This window comes from Crinia signifera, chromosome 7, assembly GCF_055691185.1.
Source record: "Crinia signifera chromosome 7, ASM5569118v1, whole genome shotgun sequence".
In the NCBI taxonomy this organism is placed as follows: domain Eukaryota; kingdom Metazoa; phylum Chordata; class Amphibia; order Anura; family Myobatrachidae; genus Crinia; species Crinia signifera.
Window position 1 is genome coordinate 180,525,689 of NC_139223.1, and position 17,808 is coordinate 180,543,496.

Consider the following 17,808-nt stretch of genomic DNA (forward strand, 5'->3'; position numbering starts at 1 on the left):
AGGGTGCAATAATAACTCAGCTTGGGACCACTGTTGTATGGGATGGAGTGTCACATACATATGTCAACACTCAGTGAGCAACATCTGAATTCCAAGAAGCTCATCTGGCAATTAACATAATACAGTGCATCACATACAAAAGGTATCATTTGTGTGTGTGGTTTTATGTATTCAACTAGCTGTGAATTGATTGATTAATTAATTAGCATATAACATACATTAATGGCTTTCTATAGGAAGATTCCTAGACACTCCTATTGGCATACTTAATAGATCTGTACCATAAAGATTAAAATAAACTTTACCACACAGATGTATCACTGTACGTTTTATTGGGGTGTAAGAACATGCTTCAAACTGTTTTGTTTCTTTTAGGGAGGGGGGGGGGGTATATAAATGTTTCTGAAAGGTATTTTCTGCTGCCAAGTTAGTGCCCACTCCTATCTAATGAAGTAATATATTAGACTTGCTTGGCAGAGTGGCACAACTAAAGGTATTTGGATGTATTTGTATTAACAGTTGCTGTATTTATATATATCGCACACATATACCACTGAGAATACATGGCCATTCCCTTCCGTCCCTTCCGCAGTGGAGCTTACAATCTATATTCTCTACCACATGGACACGCACACACACACACACACACACATATATATAAATACTAGGGTTCATTTTGTCAGAAACCAGCTATTCTAGAGTAGCAGTATGTTTTTTCAAAGTGTAGGAGGAAACTGGAGCACCCTGGGGAAACCCACCATAGTCTGTCAGGGTGGTGAGATGTGCATAACCTGCCAGACATAACTGTTTATTAATATTGTTCCGCTTTTTAGGGTGAACCTGGAGATATTGGTCCCAAAGGCTCTGATGGACCCGTCGGACCACGTGGAGAAACAGTAAGTAATACTGATCCTCTAATCCCCCTGCGTTTGATGGCAAGCAGCACAGTCACCCAGCACATCTACAGTCATCTACATTTGCCACTGCAAAGGTTCGACCTATGCAAATAAATGTGATACACATCCAGGGGAGGCTCCAGAGGTGCGGCTGCAGCACATTTTAAAATTCAGATAGGTTAGCCACACCCACTGCCACCGACTGCCATTCCAAACTGACTCACTGGCAGTGAATGTATGAATTTTGGATGTGCTGCGGCTCCACCTCTGCAGCCTCCACTGGACACATTCATTCTTCAATACTGACTTACTGTACAGCAAGAGACGCAGTGGATGGTGATCATTAAATTGGATTATTACCATATAACGGACAGCTGTGCTCATGGGTAATTCATCTCTTCAGTGGAATAGACTAAAAGCTGCTATGTACTGTAGCCAAAATAAGCATCTAATAATACCAGCAGCGCACAGCAGTGACGTCAGGTTCTTGCCGGACTAGACACATTGTTCATTCACCAACCTTGTTTACTTTGTTCTTATAGGGAGATGATGGTCGGGATGGAGTTGGCAAACCAGGACTCAAAGGCAGAAAGGTGAGATAGAATGGGTTCTCCTGCAAGAGCAACGCATATAGCCCAGGCATGGACCTGTCCCACCTGCATATGGATCTGTCTGCATTGTATCTGTGGTGCATTGCAATCAGTGTCCATGCATGGTTACCAGCGGCAACTTAGTGAATAACACTGCTTGTGGGTGGACATGTAGGCCCTGCTTCCTGATGCTTAAATATGCAGGTGTACAAAGAGCCCTGCACAGCTAACCTTAGGCCGGGAACACATTGGCATCACTTTCCATATCGGAACAATAAATGGTACATGTCTCCTAATGCCCAGGTTCTCAAAGTCGGTCCTCGGACCCCACCCAGTGCATGGTCTCCTCACAGAATCAAGTGAAATAATTAGCTCCAACTGTGGATCTTTTAACATTTGTGAGTAATGAGTGCACCTGTCAGATGACCTGGAAAACGCGAACTGTGTGGGGTCCCGAGAACAGAGTTTGAGAACCACTGTTCTAATGTGTATCCCCGATTGTGCACTACTGTTTGTCACATGCAACATCTTCTGGTTGGTCTACTGCGCGGCCAATCAGATGATATCATGTTCGACCCGATGCAGATTAATGAGGGACAAAACAAGAGACTGTTCAGTCATTTATTCAATTGTTTGGTGTATATGGGCAATCCGTGATGGTCCGGGGTGAAGGGAAATAGGGAGGTGAAGTTGGGTCTAGTTGGCAGTGTTTGACATAACGGGAAGCAGTTATGTGATGGGCGCACGACCCCTAAATCCGCCCCGCATATGTGATCATTATATAATATGGACTATAAATATTATAACTGACAAAGACCGATCATCTGCAAATTGTTTATAAATCATTAGAGATAACCAGTTCCTTCTTTATTTTATGACTGATAAGGGAAACTGGAAAATGTATTTCTCACCTCACCTTGTGGTTTTTATAGGGCGAAACTGGATTCCCAGGATACCCAGGAGTAAAGGTAATCAAACTCTAACTCTTATGTTATTACCAGGGGATCCCTTATCTTATCTATAGAAACTACTAGCTCTGAATGTTTGTACGCCATCATTTAATGTGTAGTGGAGGGTTCACGTGGATAAATCACGTGCCCGGGGCTGGTTATGCTCGCGAGGGGGGACCCTACGCCATTTTTTTTTTTACAAAAATAACTTTTACACATTTTTTTAAGCCAGGACGAGGCACAGATCTCAATGATCTGTGCATGGTTCTGGCAAATTCGCCAGTCAGAACCTGTTCTGCATGTGTGGTGAATTTTAGTAACATTTTCCCGTTTTCGCATCTCATTAAATATGCGCTATGTATACTTTACAATGCGAAAACATCTGGATGCGAGTTCCGGCGATACTAAAAATCGCACCGTCAGAATGTGCGATTTCGCGGCAAAATTTTTGCCGTTTTCCACAACTCATTAAGTATGCGAATTCGGAAAAACGTGCAATTTCGGACGTTTTTTGCCTAAAAAAAAAATCTCAAAAATCAAATTTTCGCATCTCATTAAATGTCACCCCAGGTTTCCACACAGAAAAGCTAGCTTCCTGTCAGTCAAACGGCGATTACAATCCTTTGGCATTGTCATTACAGCATGCACGTCGTTCAACAATCGCTCGATTTGTGAATTCGCAGATTAGCCATCCATACTGAATTAGGCCCATAATTAGATGTTCACTATAAATCATGGATTTCAGGACACATCAGTTTAACTTACAGATGTGTCCTCATGCGCCTAGCCCCATTACACCCTCTGCCGCAAGGCACCCAAACAACTGGGCCACACTGAGCAGTGTATGAGGACACATCTGTACACAGGATTAGAGGCGCAGGTAGATTTTGGGCAGGCTTAGTGATGCACATGCAGAGACGGACTGGCGGGTTGGGATCATTTGGTCTATTGCATTATGGTCGAAAGTCATTAGGTCGAATCCATTAGGTCGACATGCTAAAAGGTCGACATGCTAAAAGGTCGACATGGGAAAAGGTCGACATGATTCTAGGTCGAAAGGTCATTAGTTCGACAGGTCATTAGTTCGACAAGGTCATTAGTTCGACATTGTCTATGTCGACATTCACAAGGTCGACATGGGGTTTTTCACTGTTTTTTTACCTGAATGTCAACACAGTCGACATGGACACAGTTTAAAGTGCACTGCATCCCCTCGCATCGCTCGCTGCGCTCGCTATGCGTCGGGCACGGTGCCTCGCTACGCTCGGCACACTATTTTATTCTCCCACCACGCCCTAGTGGATGGTAGGGCATGAAATACCGCCTGTCGGCACATGTTGGCTCAAAAAAACAGTGAAAAACTCCATGTCGACCTTGTGAATGTCGACATAGACAATGTCGAACTAATGACCTTGTCGAACTAATGACCTGTCGAACTAATGACCTTTCGAACTAGAATCATGTCGACCTTTTCCCATGTCGACCTAGAGTCATGTCGACCTTTTAGCATGTCGACCTAATGGATTCGACCTAATGACTGTCGACCATAATGCAGTAGACCAAATGACCGCATCCCGGACTGGCATATGCAGCCGCCGAATCAGTTCTGGCATTTGTGCACGCGCGCACACATGCACTGCGCTTGCAGGAGAGAGGGGAATAGTGGCGTGTGATGCCGCCCTTTCCCCTGGACCTCAGCGGTACACAGAGAGAGCCGCTGGACCCGCTGCAAGTCCAGTTGCTCTCTCTGTGCACCGATCGGAAGGCGGAGCCTCCAAGAAAACCTGTGCACATGTACTGGCTGCACACATGTTTCTGAAGGGCAGAATGAAGTTCTCGAGGTTGGATGGGACCAGTATTTCTGCCCTGCCATAACTTATGGTGCCCATATTGCCTCCACTGACCACCAGTGATTATTCGGAGTACAATACTGGTTTCCCTACTATCGTCATAACATGACTTAATCAAGTTTATTTTAAGACCCACTGGTGCCTTGGTTTCCTGTTTTAGATGTATTAGAAGTTATTTAGAAGTTATTTAGTATTTAGAAGTTATTTAGAAGTTATTTAGAAGTTATTTAGTATTTAGAAGTTATTGTATATTTCTTACATACAGTAAATGTCGATTTCTCACCAGTGGTTCAACTCAAAGCCCTCTCCTGGAAACAGGTGGTGGGTGGTGCGGCAGAGTGAGTGTGTGAGGAGGTGGAGCTATAAGCAATCTGTGATCTACCAGGAATAAAGATGATTCAAATTGCAACAACAGAGTTTGACGCCTACGCCAGTTGCTTAAATATATTGGCTGCAGCATCTGTATGGCAAAAAAACCTTAATACTAATAATTCAGGTCATTAGTAACTAGTGACATCCATCAGACTTTTTCCCCAAGTTTTCCAAGAATACGGTATTTTGATGCTATTAATTTTGTTATTTACTAACGATACACAGTATGGTAGTTGTTCATATTAATGTATTGGTGCATGTAAGGGAGGGGGTAATCTGTACAAAACTATTTCCCAGCACACTACAATAAATCTGCAAAAGAGAGTAAGGGGTCTTTTCAACACCTTTTCGGAATGTGACGAGTTCGGCCCTGTTAGTGGGGGGCCTGCGTACGCACAAGTGCATATTCGCGGATGTGCAGACCCCAGCTACAAATGACTTACACACTCTCCAGGCCGTTTGTTGCGGGGAGAGAGGGCGTGGGGCAGACGGCAGCGGGAATGCGGCCCGTCCATGGAAATACGCAACGTTTGATGGGCGTCCCCATGAAAACACTGTGCGTTCCTATAGGGTGACAGTTGGGCTAATGTCCGCCGGGGGGGGGCGGATGACGCCAACCTCTTCGGCGGACACCGAAAAAAATAAAAGTCAGTTCAGACTGACTTTCATTTCCGAAGGGGAAAGAAATCATACAATGGGCGATGACCATTGTCTGATGTCTCTCCCATGCTGTCATAAAGTGGAAGGTCACCAGCCAATCAGCTTCTCACTGTCAAGTTACAGGCTGGGTTTGAAAAGTGACAGTTAGGAGTTACATGGCAATAGCACCTCTTTTGGCCCAAGCATCATTATATTTCTAAATTGAGAGCCAACGCACCTGGAGGATCCCTGAACCCTCCAATATGGCGATACAAGGATCAGCAGAGGAATTCCAATATTTCATGTGGACAAGAACAAAGAAATAAACATACATTTGAAACATATATGGCTCAGAAAGCTTCTGTAGTGCTGTAGAGCATTGTCTGATAGTCATGAGTGTAGTCTGTATGGATAACAGGGGCTAGCACTGCTCCTCACCTCCAAGTGTTATGCACACCGCCGGCCACTAGATGGCGCCCAACTGAGCACCTGAAGTGTTGGTCTTTTTAAACTCACTCATCCGCCGCCACTGACAGTGCTGTTACGTCGTTCAGGAATTTTGAACCAGTTTTTGATAAACCTATAAAGACTTTGTGAATGTTTTCTTCTAGGGAGATCCTGGAGATAAAGGCTCAAACGGTGACCTCGGGCTTAAAGGAGGCAGAGGCCGCAGGGTGAGTGCCAACAGCTGGTCCTTAGCGGGTGCATCCAGGCCTAGATTTACAATGTATTCTGTCCTAATCAAGATCGTCCAAAATCCCATTTTATTGTATCTTAAAGACAATTGGAATCACTTTTGTGCATAAAGGAATGTGTTTGTATCACTGAATACAGATACTCTAGAACCCAGTATATGCCCATTTTATAGTGTATTCTATATGTTGTGTTTTGTCCAGGGCAACGCGGGGGAGCCTGGCATAGGAGGCCCTCCAGGAGACGCGGGATACTCAGGACCATCTGTGAGTAACACATAAATCTTTATATATATATATATATATATATACTGTATAATATATATATATATATATATATATATATATATATATATATATACACACACACATTTTATCAAAACTCCCCCATTAACCAATCACAACGATTCCTCCTCAGGGGCTCAAAGGAGAAAGAGGCGGCTCTAGAGATGTAAGTATCGGAGCAGAGAGAACCACAACAGCTTTACACTCACATGTATTTAAGATTCTTACCCGACCTTTTATCCTTTTACAGCAATGTGCCCTTGTCAAGAAAATCAAAGACAATTGTCGTAAGTATCAGGAATCCTTCCTGGCCGATATCTTCAGCTGGAACTGCAGTATCTGTATATTTATTCACCTACGCAATTATTGCGTGAGAGCAACTACTCCCCATTGACGATACCGATTTTGATGGTTCAGGAGTCATGCGATAGGGTGTGTGATGTGCAATAAGATTGTTGAGGAGTAATGCATCAAAATCATCATTTTCCCCATAGAAAAAGCACTGAGTGAGGGGTGCACTCTTTTTGGTTGGGTTCTACATTGCAGCAAAACCCTTTCCAATTTTTTTTCTGTCCTATATTCAGCTGAAATAATAAATCTGCATATTAATACCAGAAGGACGACTTTTTTGAGTGACATATTTCTATGAAGCCTTGTCTGAGCAGTGCCCATCTTATACCAAATGAAAGCTTACTGTCTGTAGATTTGCATAATTGCATCATTGTAATTACTTGCTTGGGTTTTAGAGTCATGTGGCAAAACGTCCACGTGTCCTTGTGAATGCATCACCATTGTTCTCTGGAAAATGTGACCGTTAAGGCCCCCCAAACACTTCCAACTTTCTGAAGGGCAAGTTAGACCCGATTTCCCTTCAATGTCCCCGGCAGCTCCCCTGGGGAGGCTTCTTTCCGATTTGGCACTTGATGTGCCATTTTTTACATGCGATAAATCGTTGCGATTTATTGCCTGTAAAAGGACTACCAGGGGAATTCATACAATTTATCTTATGTGCAGCGCATTAGACCTCCAACTTGGCCTGATAGGCATGGGACCGCAGATCGGGCAGATTTGGATGTCAAACACATGCAATTTGGCCCGACTTCACCCAATTTCTTGGCCTGATCCGTGGGAATCGGGTAAATACAGTCCAAATCGCACTAGTGTATGGCAGGGCCTTCTTTTCATATGGGCTTAATGGGCACTTGCCCAGGGGCCCCAGGTGTATAAGGGCCCTATCCAACTTCAAAGCAGCAGTCCACATCCGACCTGTTAATTGCACTTCCCAGTCATATTTCTCATGTTCTCTCTGACTTAGAGTTTATTCCAAAAGCTGTGACTCTCCCCTTTCTGACGACACTAGCGGCTTGCCACTATCATGCCCAGAACCAGAGATATCAGCCTTCCAGCAGCCGGTCCCTGCTCCAGCTCCAAACGTCTGGTGTACAGTTTTATATTTTTGTCAATGGATTGCTCTGGTTCCTGATCTCTGATCCCCAAGTCCCCAGCACCTCCTGAAAGTTGGGTTTTTATACTATTGACGACTAAGAAATCTATTTCCAGATAATGGCGATATCTGCAGTCAAATAAGCTGCCCTTTCACCGGAAAATTATGAATATTAAGCCCACTCCATTATCCAACCCTCCCCTGCGTAAAAACACAGACTACATCCCTGGAAGTGATTTACAAGGGACCCTTCATTCAGCTCAGCGCCCCCTTCCACACGTTAGTGTTCTCCCTCCCACCACCTGTGCAGTAATGGAGTAATTAGCAGAAGTTACTGCTCCAGGTCCTACATGTTGAGTGGAAGATAGAGCACCCCCTGCCACCCGTGGGACATCAAAGCTGCTGCTGATAGCACCCCCCACCCCTAGGAGGGGAGAATGGGTAAGGGCCCCAGTGCATTGCTTTTCCCAGGGGCCTACACTGCTGTTAAGATGGCCCTGGTGTATGGGGGGCCTTTAGTGAGCTCTCGCTGTGCACCTGCTGGGTGACCTAGAACATGTGACCTGCCGGGTGGTCTGGACACTGTGACAGTTATTTGCAGCCACCCACTAAACAGGTATTTTCACAAATTTAACTCCGAAGGGGGTTAAAACGGGTAAAATGTTTCACCCAGCAAACCTTTGTCCGATTAAAACCGGGCACATCAGCTAGTTCTGTATCCCAAAAGTTTTCTGTATTCTATAAAAATGACACTTTCGGGATACAGTAAAATTTGGGGATACAGTAACCTTTAGATGAACGCATTGTAGAACACACTGTAAATTTATTTTGCTCCATTTCCAACAACACGGTTGACTAGTATCATATTAAATCTTTAGCCTTTCTCCTCTTACTGTGATTTATCCCTGGAAAGAGTGACTGGGCAGCCAGCGCTGTCAGCATGCTGCAGTTAGATAATGCTATTAAAATGCAATTAGATTATAAGAAACAAAGCTGCCAAGTTAGAATACAATAAAACTTTCCCAGAAGATTTAGTGTTATTCATGCTGTACCTAATTAATTAGAGAAGTGTCTGTCTGCCGCTACCTAAAGTCAGTAAAAGTGATCATGTGTTTTCATTTAATCAAAGTATTTTCTTTGTCTCTCTCTCCGTGATGTCCGGTCGCGTCCTCTCTTGTCGCAGCTTGTTGCTATGGTGAGTATAGTCACACAGTGTGTGCTTTTATGCGGCCGTTCTTGTTCTCAGAATATACCCAGTTTAGTATTATGTTGGGCAGCTGAGGAACATAAATGGTGCAGTAAGAGCGGTGCTTGTCTAACATTACAGCTAAGTAGGGGGTAGGGTGCGATCAATATCCTGGCAATTTAAATCCTGATAGTCGGGATGCCAAAAGCGGCATCCTGATATTCAAAATCCCGAAAGAACTCGGTACATATTTTAACTCTCAAGATATTCTAGCAGTCTTGTTTGAAAGATATCCATTGCATAAGTACAGTTAACTTAATTTGCTTAAGCAAGGGTGACTTCATTCATACCTTAGTAGGTTTAATTACACCATCTGTGCACAAGCAGGGATATCCTTAAAACCTGACAACTGAGTTTGAGAAGGTGTGATTTCTGCAATTCAATTAATAGAGTAGAGGGAAAGTTCAGATAATAGTTTATTAGTTATTTTTTTACTACCTGTTATGTCTACAATGAATAATAGCGATAAGGTACATACACACCATACAGCAGGGCATAGGTGCCGATTTATGTTTTTGCTGGTGGGTGCTCAAGCCAAAAATATAGAGGAGTGGCTTCATGGGGAAGGGGTGTGGCCACAAAATAATACCAATTTATATTATGGAGCACAGTTGTCTCCAATATTTAAATTATGGCAACAGAGTTCCACATACATAAATGCCTCCACAGTGCAGGTACATAAATGCCCCCACAGCGCAGGTACTCAGCGGACAGAATACACTCTTCCCGGCATACTGTTTCCCAGGTGGCGGCTCTGGCAATGTGGGCGCTGCAGCTGCAAATTAGCAAGTTAATATGGCGGCCCAGCAGCGGGAGTCGGGCCCGTGGGTGCTCATCAATTTCCGTGGGTGCTCGGGCCCTTGAGCACCCACCAATGCAGCAGGGCATTCTCGGACAAGGAAGTAGACTGATGGACGGGGTCACAGTTCATTCCAATCACGCAGTGATCTCTTTGTTCCTTCATGCCATACTACATATAGTCTGTGCTGTGCAATTGCATTAAATACATCTGTCTGTTTAGTGCAATGAAGATATTGGAACCTCTCTTCATAGCTGCTAATTATAGCACGTACAGGTAAATGTTGATATCTTGAATGTATAACAGACCTCTGATATGTTCTCCAATCCGCAGGTGCAAAAGAATGCCCTGTGTACCCCACCGACCTTGTGTTTGCCATTGACACCTCCTCGGATGTCAACCGCAACCAGTTTAACAACATGATGGAGACAGTACGAAGGATGGTCAACCAGCTGACAATTACAGATAGCAACTGCCCTAGGGGAGCCCGGGTTGCCTTGCTGACCTACAACAGTGACGTCACCACAGAGGTTCGCTTTTCTGAAGGCCTGAAGAAGTCAGCCCTGCTTCGCGAGATCCAGAACATGCAGTTAATATCCAACAGCAAGCAGAGGAGCCTGGATGGGGTCATGTCCTTTGTGGCACGGAACACTTTTAAGAGGGCGCGTGGAGGATTCTTAGCAAGAAAGGTGGCCGTCTTCTTCAGCAATGCCGCAACAAGAGCCTCACCACAACTCAACGAGGCCGTGCTCAAACTGTATGATGCTGGTGTGTCCTCAGTATTCCTGACGAACAGGGAAGACCGTCCCTTGGCCAATGCCTTGAAGGTGAGAGCGAGACCCAGATTAGCGGACATCTTGGCATTGATAAAAGTTGTAATAAATCAGCCATTGGGCCTAGAATTAATTCAGACATTGGCTTATTCAATTTATCTTATATCTGCTAAATTAGCGCTTTACGGTGCTTGGTCATCGTAGGCTGGATTTTTCAACCACAGGAAGGATCTATCAAATAGGTGATTAATGATGAACTAATTTGCTCTTTAGTAGTGCTGTCATAGAATCCTGTCTAGACTGTGCCCCATCCTGAATCTGTTAATGACTGTCACCATGACATTGGGGTCTATAAACCTTCTATCGGTTGAGGCGTGTCATGGGTGTAGATCACTTTACCTTAAACTCTAAAATAAATAAATACACTGAGATTTTGGCAGAATTAGTCAATTGAATGCCAAGTATTTAAAATGTTAAGAATGTAAGGTGGCAAAGAAGAGACGATCAGGTATCAGCCATTCTGTATTACCCGGCAACTGCAACCAATAACAGAACTGCCCAAAATGCACAATCACCAGATATAAAGCCTGAACCACTCACCTTCTAAACTGATTACCCACCCGTTTGGGCGATGATACGGTCCACCCTTGGGGTGGTATCACCTGCTATGAGTCAACGAAGGGAGTGTACCTCAAATAAAACAATTGCAATTGGGAAGCCTGGAAGCAGAGAGCTTATGGCCCAGAAAACCACCCCCTACACCAGGGGTGGGCAATAAGCTGCTGTCCAGCTGTTGATGAACTACTTATACAGCATGGCCAAATAGAGAAACTAAGGCAAGGCATGCTGGGATGTGTAGTTCATAAACCGCTGGAGGGCCGCTTATTGGCCACCCCTGCCCTACACTATCATAGGGTAATAAAAATGGTGTGATTAGCCCCATCTTAGAGGTTTAATTCGTCTCTTTTTTATCTAACCATTTGGTTTATCTTCATGAAGTAGTGGAAACATTGGTGAAGCGGGCCCGGAATAGGAGGAGCTACAGCGAAGCTTCTTGAAATGATGACTTGTTCAGTGTTTAAATATTGACCAAGTGGTGGAAATTTGATTGGGCGAGAGAGACTTTCAGAGTAGAAACAAGCTCATTCTCAATGAAAACTCATTTGAGAATAATACGTAGTTTTATCTTACTAGCAATCTTTTATTAACCTTGCACCTGTTTATCTCATAGATTAATAACACAGAGGTGGGTCAAACCGTCATTCTGGCCACTGGAGCTCAGTGGAATGAAACTGTCCGCAAGGTGCTCTCCTGCCATGTGTGTCTGGGTAAGTTGTAGCTCCTTTTCGGACAGATTTACTAAGAAGTCTTGGAGAAAAAAAAGTACCAGCCAATCAGCCCCTAACTGCCATCATACAGGCATTTTTGTGGTTTATTCTATGAGCAAATGGCTTTCACACTGGGGGTGATTCAGGTAAGGTTTGATATCCCTGCTGCTTTCTCTGACGTAATATAATCCGCTCCCTTGGATGCAGCATTGGATCTCTCTTCCATCATCGAGCGGCTTACGCACCCATGGTCCCACACAAGCCAGCCATCAAAAAGGCCAAGAAATCTCCATCCTAAGGTGGACATCCCTGGCCTCTTCCCAACCCCAAAAAGGCAGCAGCATTTCTGTATTTTCACAAATGGAGGCCAACACTGCCCCCTCCCCCCCAGACGCACCTGAATGACCCCGACCAGGCTTTGACACTGACCTTTCAAAAATTGATGATAGTTTGAAGATCAGACATACTTCACAAACACATTGTTTTTCATTTGTTTATATAACAATGATACCTATATTTGACCCTGTGGTTTTTATCTATAGATGTCTGTGAGCCTCCCAGTGAATGTGGAGTCGCTAAGAGGGGAGATCTCCGTTTGAGGCGCTCAGCTGCCACGGATGTAGACATTGACCTAGCCTTCCTGCTAGACAGTTCCGAGTCCACAAATCCAGCACAGTTTGCGGAGATAAAGAGGTTTGTGTCACACGTGGTGGCACAGCTGGAGCTCAGCCCAGATCCTAAGTCCTCCTCCCATCATGCGCGCATATCTGTTCTCCAACATGCCCCCTATGAGCATCAGACCAACGCAAGCTTCCCCCCTGTGAGAATAGACGTCGGGCTGACTGAGTACACGGAGAAAGAGAAGCTTCAAGAGTTTATCCAAAAGAAGATGACTCAGCTGCACGGAACACTGTCTCTGAACAGCGGCATCAAGTACATGGTGGAACACGTATTCGAGAGCGCTCCTAATCCCAGGACCTTGAAGGTCATCTTTCTCGTTCTGACCGGAGAAGTGAAGGCTCATGAACTCAAGCTGCTTCGCCAAACAGTCATCGAGGCCAAGTGCAAGGGTTTCTTCTTCGTCATCCTAGGCGTAGGGAAGAAAGTGAACATCGGCCACTTGAGCCCACTGGCTAGCGAGCCTCAAAGCGTTTTCTCCAAGAAGGCTGATAAGGCGTCAGAGCTACATGAGGAGACTCTACTGAGATTTGGGGTACAATTGCCCGCATACGTCAGCAGTAAGTACCGACAGAATCACTGTTAGGAACACTCATTGCACTGACCTCAACAATAGGCTTATGCAAAGTAACTACATGTAGGTGGTCACATGATAGCTACACGCAAAGTGTATGTAGATGCATCTACTGGAGGCAACAGAAACATTCCCCTGGGGTGGAGAGAGGTTATACTAGCAGGCGTGATATGAAGAGCGGGAAGCTTTGTTACGGAATACCAGACACCAGGGCCACCAAGTTTAGGTAGTGCCTACAGATTAGGGCACGGACTACGTTCTGTGTGCTGGTAAGATTGGTCATAGTGGGGGGGGGGGACTGGGGGGGTTCTCCTAGGAGATCAAGGGGGTTATTCTGGTTGATTTGCAAGCCTGTGGGGGGGGACACCTACATCATTCGATGGTCGCCGACCATCGAATAATGTGATAGGCACATGCACATCTAAGGTTGCTCAGAGCAACCTTAGATGCGCGTGAGCATTCTTATTATTATTATGATTTTATTTATAAGGCGCCACAAGTGTTTCGCAGCGCCGTAAAAGTGGAAGTGGCCGAGAGACGCGCTATAAACGGGAGACAGCTGAGCTGACGGGAGACGGCTGAGCCGCTATAAATGGGAGACGGCTGAGCCGACGGTTTCCATTAACGCTTTGAGTGGCTACCTACTACTAAGATGATCACCATAATACCGCTTTCACACTGCCAAAACGTTTCAAAAACCGGTATTTTTAAACAGTATTTAAAACGGTATTTAAAACAGTAGATTACCGTTTTAAATACCGTTTAAGTACCATTCATATCAGTCAACCCGTTTAATCCCCTGAACACGTTTCAAGGCAGAATGCAGGGGACAGCCTATCACAGGTCTGTAATCTATTGTTTTTACTAAATACCATTTCAGAGCCATTCTCACTGCATAAAAAAAGGCTCTGAAACGTGTAGGACTCTGCTTTTTAAACGTTTTGAAATACCGGTTATCTATAACCGGTAAATCAACTCTGGCGCTTTCCTACTGCAGCCTTAAACGTCTTGAAATGGGAACAAAATGGAAATATACCGTTTAACAAGTGCGGTGTGAAAGGGGTATCAGCCATCTGCGTGTGAGCACAGAATAAACAGAAACACTGTAAAATGTAACATCACTGTTATAAAATTGTGTCTAGTGTGTATAAGCCCTTAAAGCGCAGTGGGCGGAGCCACAACGATAGCATGTGACTATCTCAGTGAGAACACTTCATCTGTTCTTATCTTCCTATTACAGGTGAAAATGCATTCCACCTGTCTCTCGAAATCCAGAAGCACTGTGATTGGTTCCAGAATGACCAGCCTCCAAAAACCACAGTGAATGAGAATAACAATGAAGAGTGAGTGTGTTCTGATACTTTATTAGTTAATGATAACAGAGCACCTGTAGGTAACGTGTAGTGCCAACTCCCTGGACTTATGGGAAAGTGTATCAAAGAGCGGACAAGTGGAGAAAATGCATACCTCCCAACTTTTCTCGAGGGCATGGCCTCGCGGGGTGAGGCGAACTCCGGCCACGCCCCTGTTTTCGCCGCTCGTCTGCGCTGAATAGACGTGGTGCGCATGCGCACAGCGTCTATTCTTGGCAAGCTGGGGGGGGCTCCCAACTGTCCCCCCCACCGCGGGACAATGGCTGCCCCGGGCGGGACGCGGTAACGTCCCCGAATATTGGGACGTTTCCGCGGTAAGCGGGACAGTTGGGAGGTATGGAAAATGTACAATTAACTTCTATCTATCATTTCATAGAATACGCTTGATAAATGCTAGCTAGAAGTTAGAACTTCTCATCTCCCCCACTCTTTAGAAGGTTTGATACTTTTCCCCCATGGTTCCGTAGGTTCTACATCAAGGAAAAGCAATTCTGAGTAAGAATTTAGTAGACAAGCCTGCACTGAGGATTTTACAATTATGATAGAATTAAGCTGTGTACACACAGGGCTGATTTCAGCATATATCGCTGGGAATATGGTCGCTGAGCGATTTCATGTGCTGTAGGAGATAAATCGCCGGGAGCGCGCTCCCACGTCCAACCCTTCATGGTCGCTGGTCGCAGGAGCCTGCTCCTCCGATTATGGATAAAAATCGCTGGTCGCTGGTGCACAATGCACTGTACACAAGCGACCAGCGATTTCTAGTCAAAATGAGGTAGAGACGGAATGCAATTGTTAGCCATAATCGCTGGTCACTGATGAAAACGGCACGCTGAGCAATATATTGCTGAGCGATTTTAAGCCAAAATCGCTCAGTGACCATCTCTGGTCGCTGATGAAAACGGGACACTGAGTAGTATGATTGCTGAGCAATATATTACCAGCGTTCATATTGCTCGGTGTGTACGCAGCATTAGGTAGATCATGTGAATACCACTACCGGGTTACTCTGTAAGTAGTTGCGAGAAGGTGCAGGAATTTTTAAGTTCAGACGAGACAAGTTTGGAAAACTGTTATCTTTTTTTCATGAATAGGTCTGATATTAACTGGACCATCGGGGACTGATTTATAGTTTAATGTAGAAAACTCATGTCATTTGGGGATGCAGTCGGCAGGTTGACAGCCAATTGGTCGACCACTATTGGTCATCATATGAGAAGGTCGACATACCTTAGATCGATATGGTCAAAATTTCAACACTTACAATAGTTCGATATGGGAAAGGTTAACATGAAAAATGGTCAACATGGGTTTTTCAATTTTTTTTTCTAAAACCAGTGTTTTTTCATACTTTACCATCGACATGGACATAAAGGGAGAATATAGTAGTGTGCCAAGCGCAGCATGGCACCGTGCCTGAAGCATGGCGAGCGAAACAAGCACAGTACACTTATAAGGTGTCCATGTCGACGTAAGTCAACATAGACACCAAAAACCATGAAAATTAATGTCGAGCTTTTTCATGTCGACCTTTTCAATGTTGCGTGTGTCGACTTATTGCATGTGTCGACCTTTTGACCCAGTCAACCTAAGAAATGTCAACCTTTTTTACTGCGTAGACCTGTGGCATGTGTACCAACAGTGGTCGACCTAATGACTATCGACTTTCTTATTGTCGACCCTATGACCCCTTTAATCTGCACAATGCACAGTATGCAGAAAAGTACTGCCTGCTTTGGTATGTACTATACAGACACGGGACATTTCCACTATGTTTGCAGCATTACAACTCCCTGCCCCATCTGCCTTCCTCCAGCACAACATGGTTTTGTAAATTTGCACCTGAAGCCATTAGCCTACCCATGTCATTCCTCTATATGCTCTGCTCCCAGATAGGGCCACGTTCCCATCCAGGTATCACTCCCAGTTGGCACTACGGTCTGTTTCCTGACAGTGCTCACTGCAGCCGCATGCAGATTCCAGACTCTGCCCCCCAGCAGCGTTCCGCTCACTCTCTGCCTTCCCAGCATTCACGTCAGCTTTCTCGTGCAATAGTTCCCTCCAAAACCTACACCTGGGTGAAGCCATGCTGAAATCAGTCACCTGACTCTTCACAGCCACTCAGAGCACTGCACCCAGACCAGCTGATAGCAGCTTACAATGACTGTGCACCTAGCGCTATAAAGGAATCTTTCCAGTCACTCCCAAACTGCCAGTACAACATTGCTTTCACAGTGGATGCAGCTCAGGTCTGAGCTCCCTGATACCAAAGTGTTAGAACGGATTCAGGCCATCAAATCCAGTTCCAGTCTGGAAATCTATCATCCCTGTTTTGCTATGGCTCTCCAGTTCAGTCTGTAAGGTTCATAGACTCGCGATTCAACACCTGCCCACTTCCAGTTCGGTTGCCTAACTGGTTCCAGTCCAGTCACCTACTTATCTGGATCCAGTCTGGTTGCTTATCTGTTGCCAGTATAGTTACCTAACCAGTTCCAGTCCAGTCAGCTATCCAATTCAAGTTTGTTCACCTATTGAGTGCCAGTTTAGGTTCTTTAGATTCTTCAAACTTGAACCAGGCTCCGGATTTCCCAACTCCACTCCAGAGACCATTCCTGAACCAGCCTCAAGAGGTTCCAACTCTAAACTTGTTGTCTCTCCAGAACCTGCTCTAGTCTTCAAGATATCTCCCCTCCTGTTGCCTAGCCAGAGCCAGCTACAGGAGTTACCGATACCGACCGTGACCAGATCCAGTCTGGTCACAGTCCAACTATCCAATCTGCTCTGGCTTAGTCCCAGTATCTCAGAGTGTTCCTGCTGTCCACTGGGAATGCCAGTCTAAGACTGTTTTATTAGATAACGTTATTTATTTTATCCTTCAAGCCTTCATGCCATCCACTGCTAGAGCACCAACAATTCTCCCACACTCCACTCACCTGCAGTTCCTACTTTCACCTCCCGATCCATATGGGTGTGGTATGGGGTTCTGACAGTCATTAGCCCGACATTGGGATCCCGACTGCCCGGACTCAGACAGCATGGTGAGCGCAAAAAAGGCCCTTGCTGGCACGGTGGCTCGCTACACGGGCCACCTATTCTATTCTCCCTCTATGGGGGTCGTGGACCCATATGAGGGAAAATAGCAGGTGGCCGTCGGGCACCCGGCTGTCAGCGTTTTGACAGTCCGGATCCCGACTGTCGGGACCGCGTCCGGCACCCATCCATATTCCATGAGTAATAGCTGGTTGAGGCCTCCATGGTTCCTACCAGCTCCAGCCTCACACCCCTACCCAATATGTGTCATACAATACATATTTATAAT

At 45.2% G+C, this 17,808-nt stretch overlaps 1 protein-coding gene across 10 annotated transcripts in view; it reads left to right on the plus strand.

Annotated features, from left to right (window-relative positions):
* The window catches only part of COL6A3 (collagen type VI alpha 3 chain), a 162,762-nt gene that overhangs the window by 128,523 nt on the left and 16,431 nt on the right, over positions 1 to 17,808 (plus strand). For all 10 annotated transcript variants that reach the window (XM_083154546.1, XM_083154545.1, XM_083154544.1 and 7 more), the window contains 12 exons: positions 834 to 896; positions 1,439 to 1,489; positions 2,419 to 2,454; positions 5,909 to 5,971; positions 6,194 to 6,256; positions 6,408 to 6,440; positions 6,525 to 6,561; positions 8,902 to 8,913; positions 10,097 to 10,590; positions 11,768 to 11,864; positions 12,407 to 13,102; positions 14,357 to 14,459. In XM_083154546.1, coding sequence (XP_083010672.1) covers positions 834 to 896; positions 1,439 to 1,489; positions 2,419 to 2,454; positions 5,909 to 5,971; positions 6,194 to 6,256; positions 6,408 to 6,440; positions 6,525 to 6,561; positions 8,902 to 8,913; positions 10,097 to 10,590; positions 11,768 to 11,864; positions 12,407 to 13,102; positions 14,357 to 14,459 — 1,748 coding nt within the window. The remainder of the gene's footprint in view (positions 1 to 833; positions 897 to 1,438; positions 1,490 to 2,418; positions 2,455 to 5,908; positions 5,972 to 6,193; positions 6,257 to 6,407; positions 6,441 to 6,524; positions 6,562 to 8,901; positions 8,914 to 10,096; positions 10,591 to 11,767; positions 11,865 to 12,406; positions 13,103 to 14,356; positions 14,460 to 17,808) is intronic.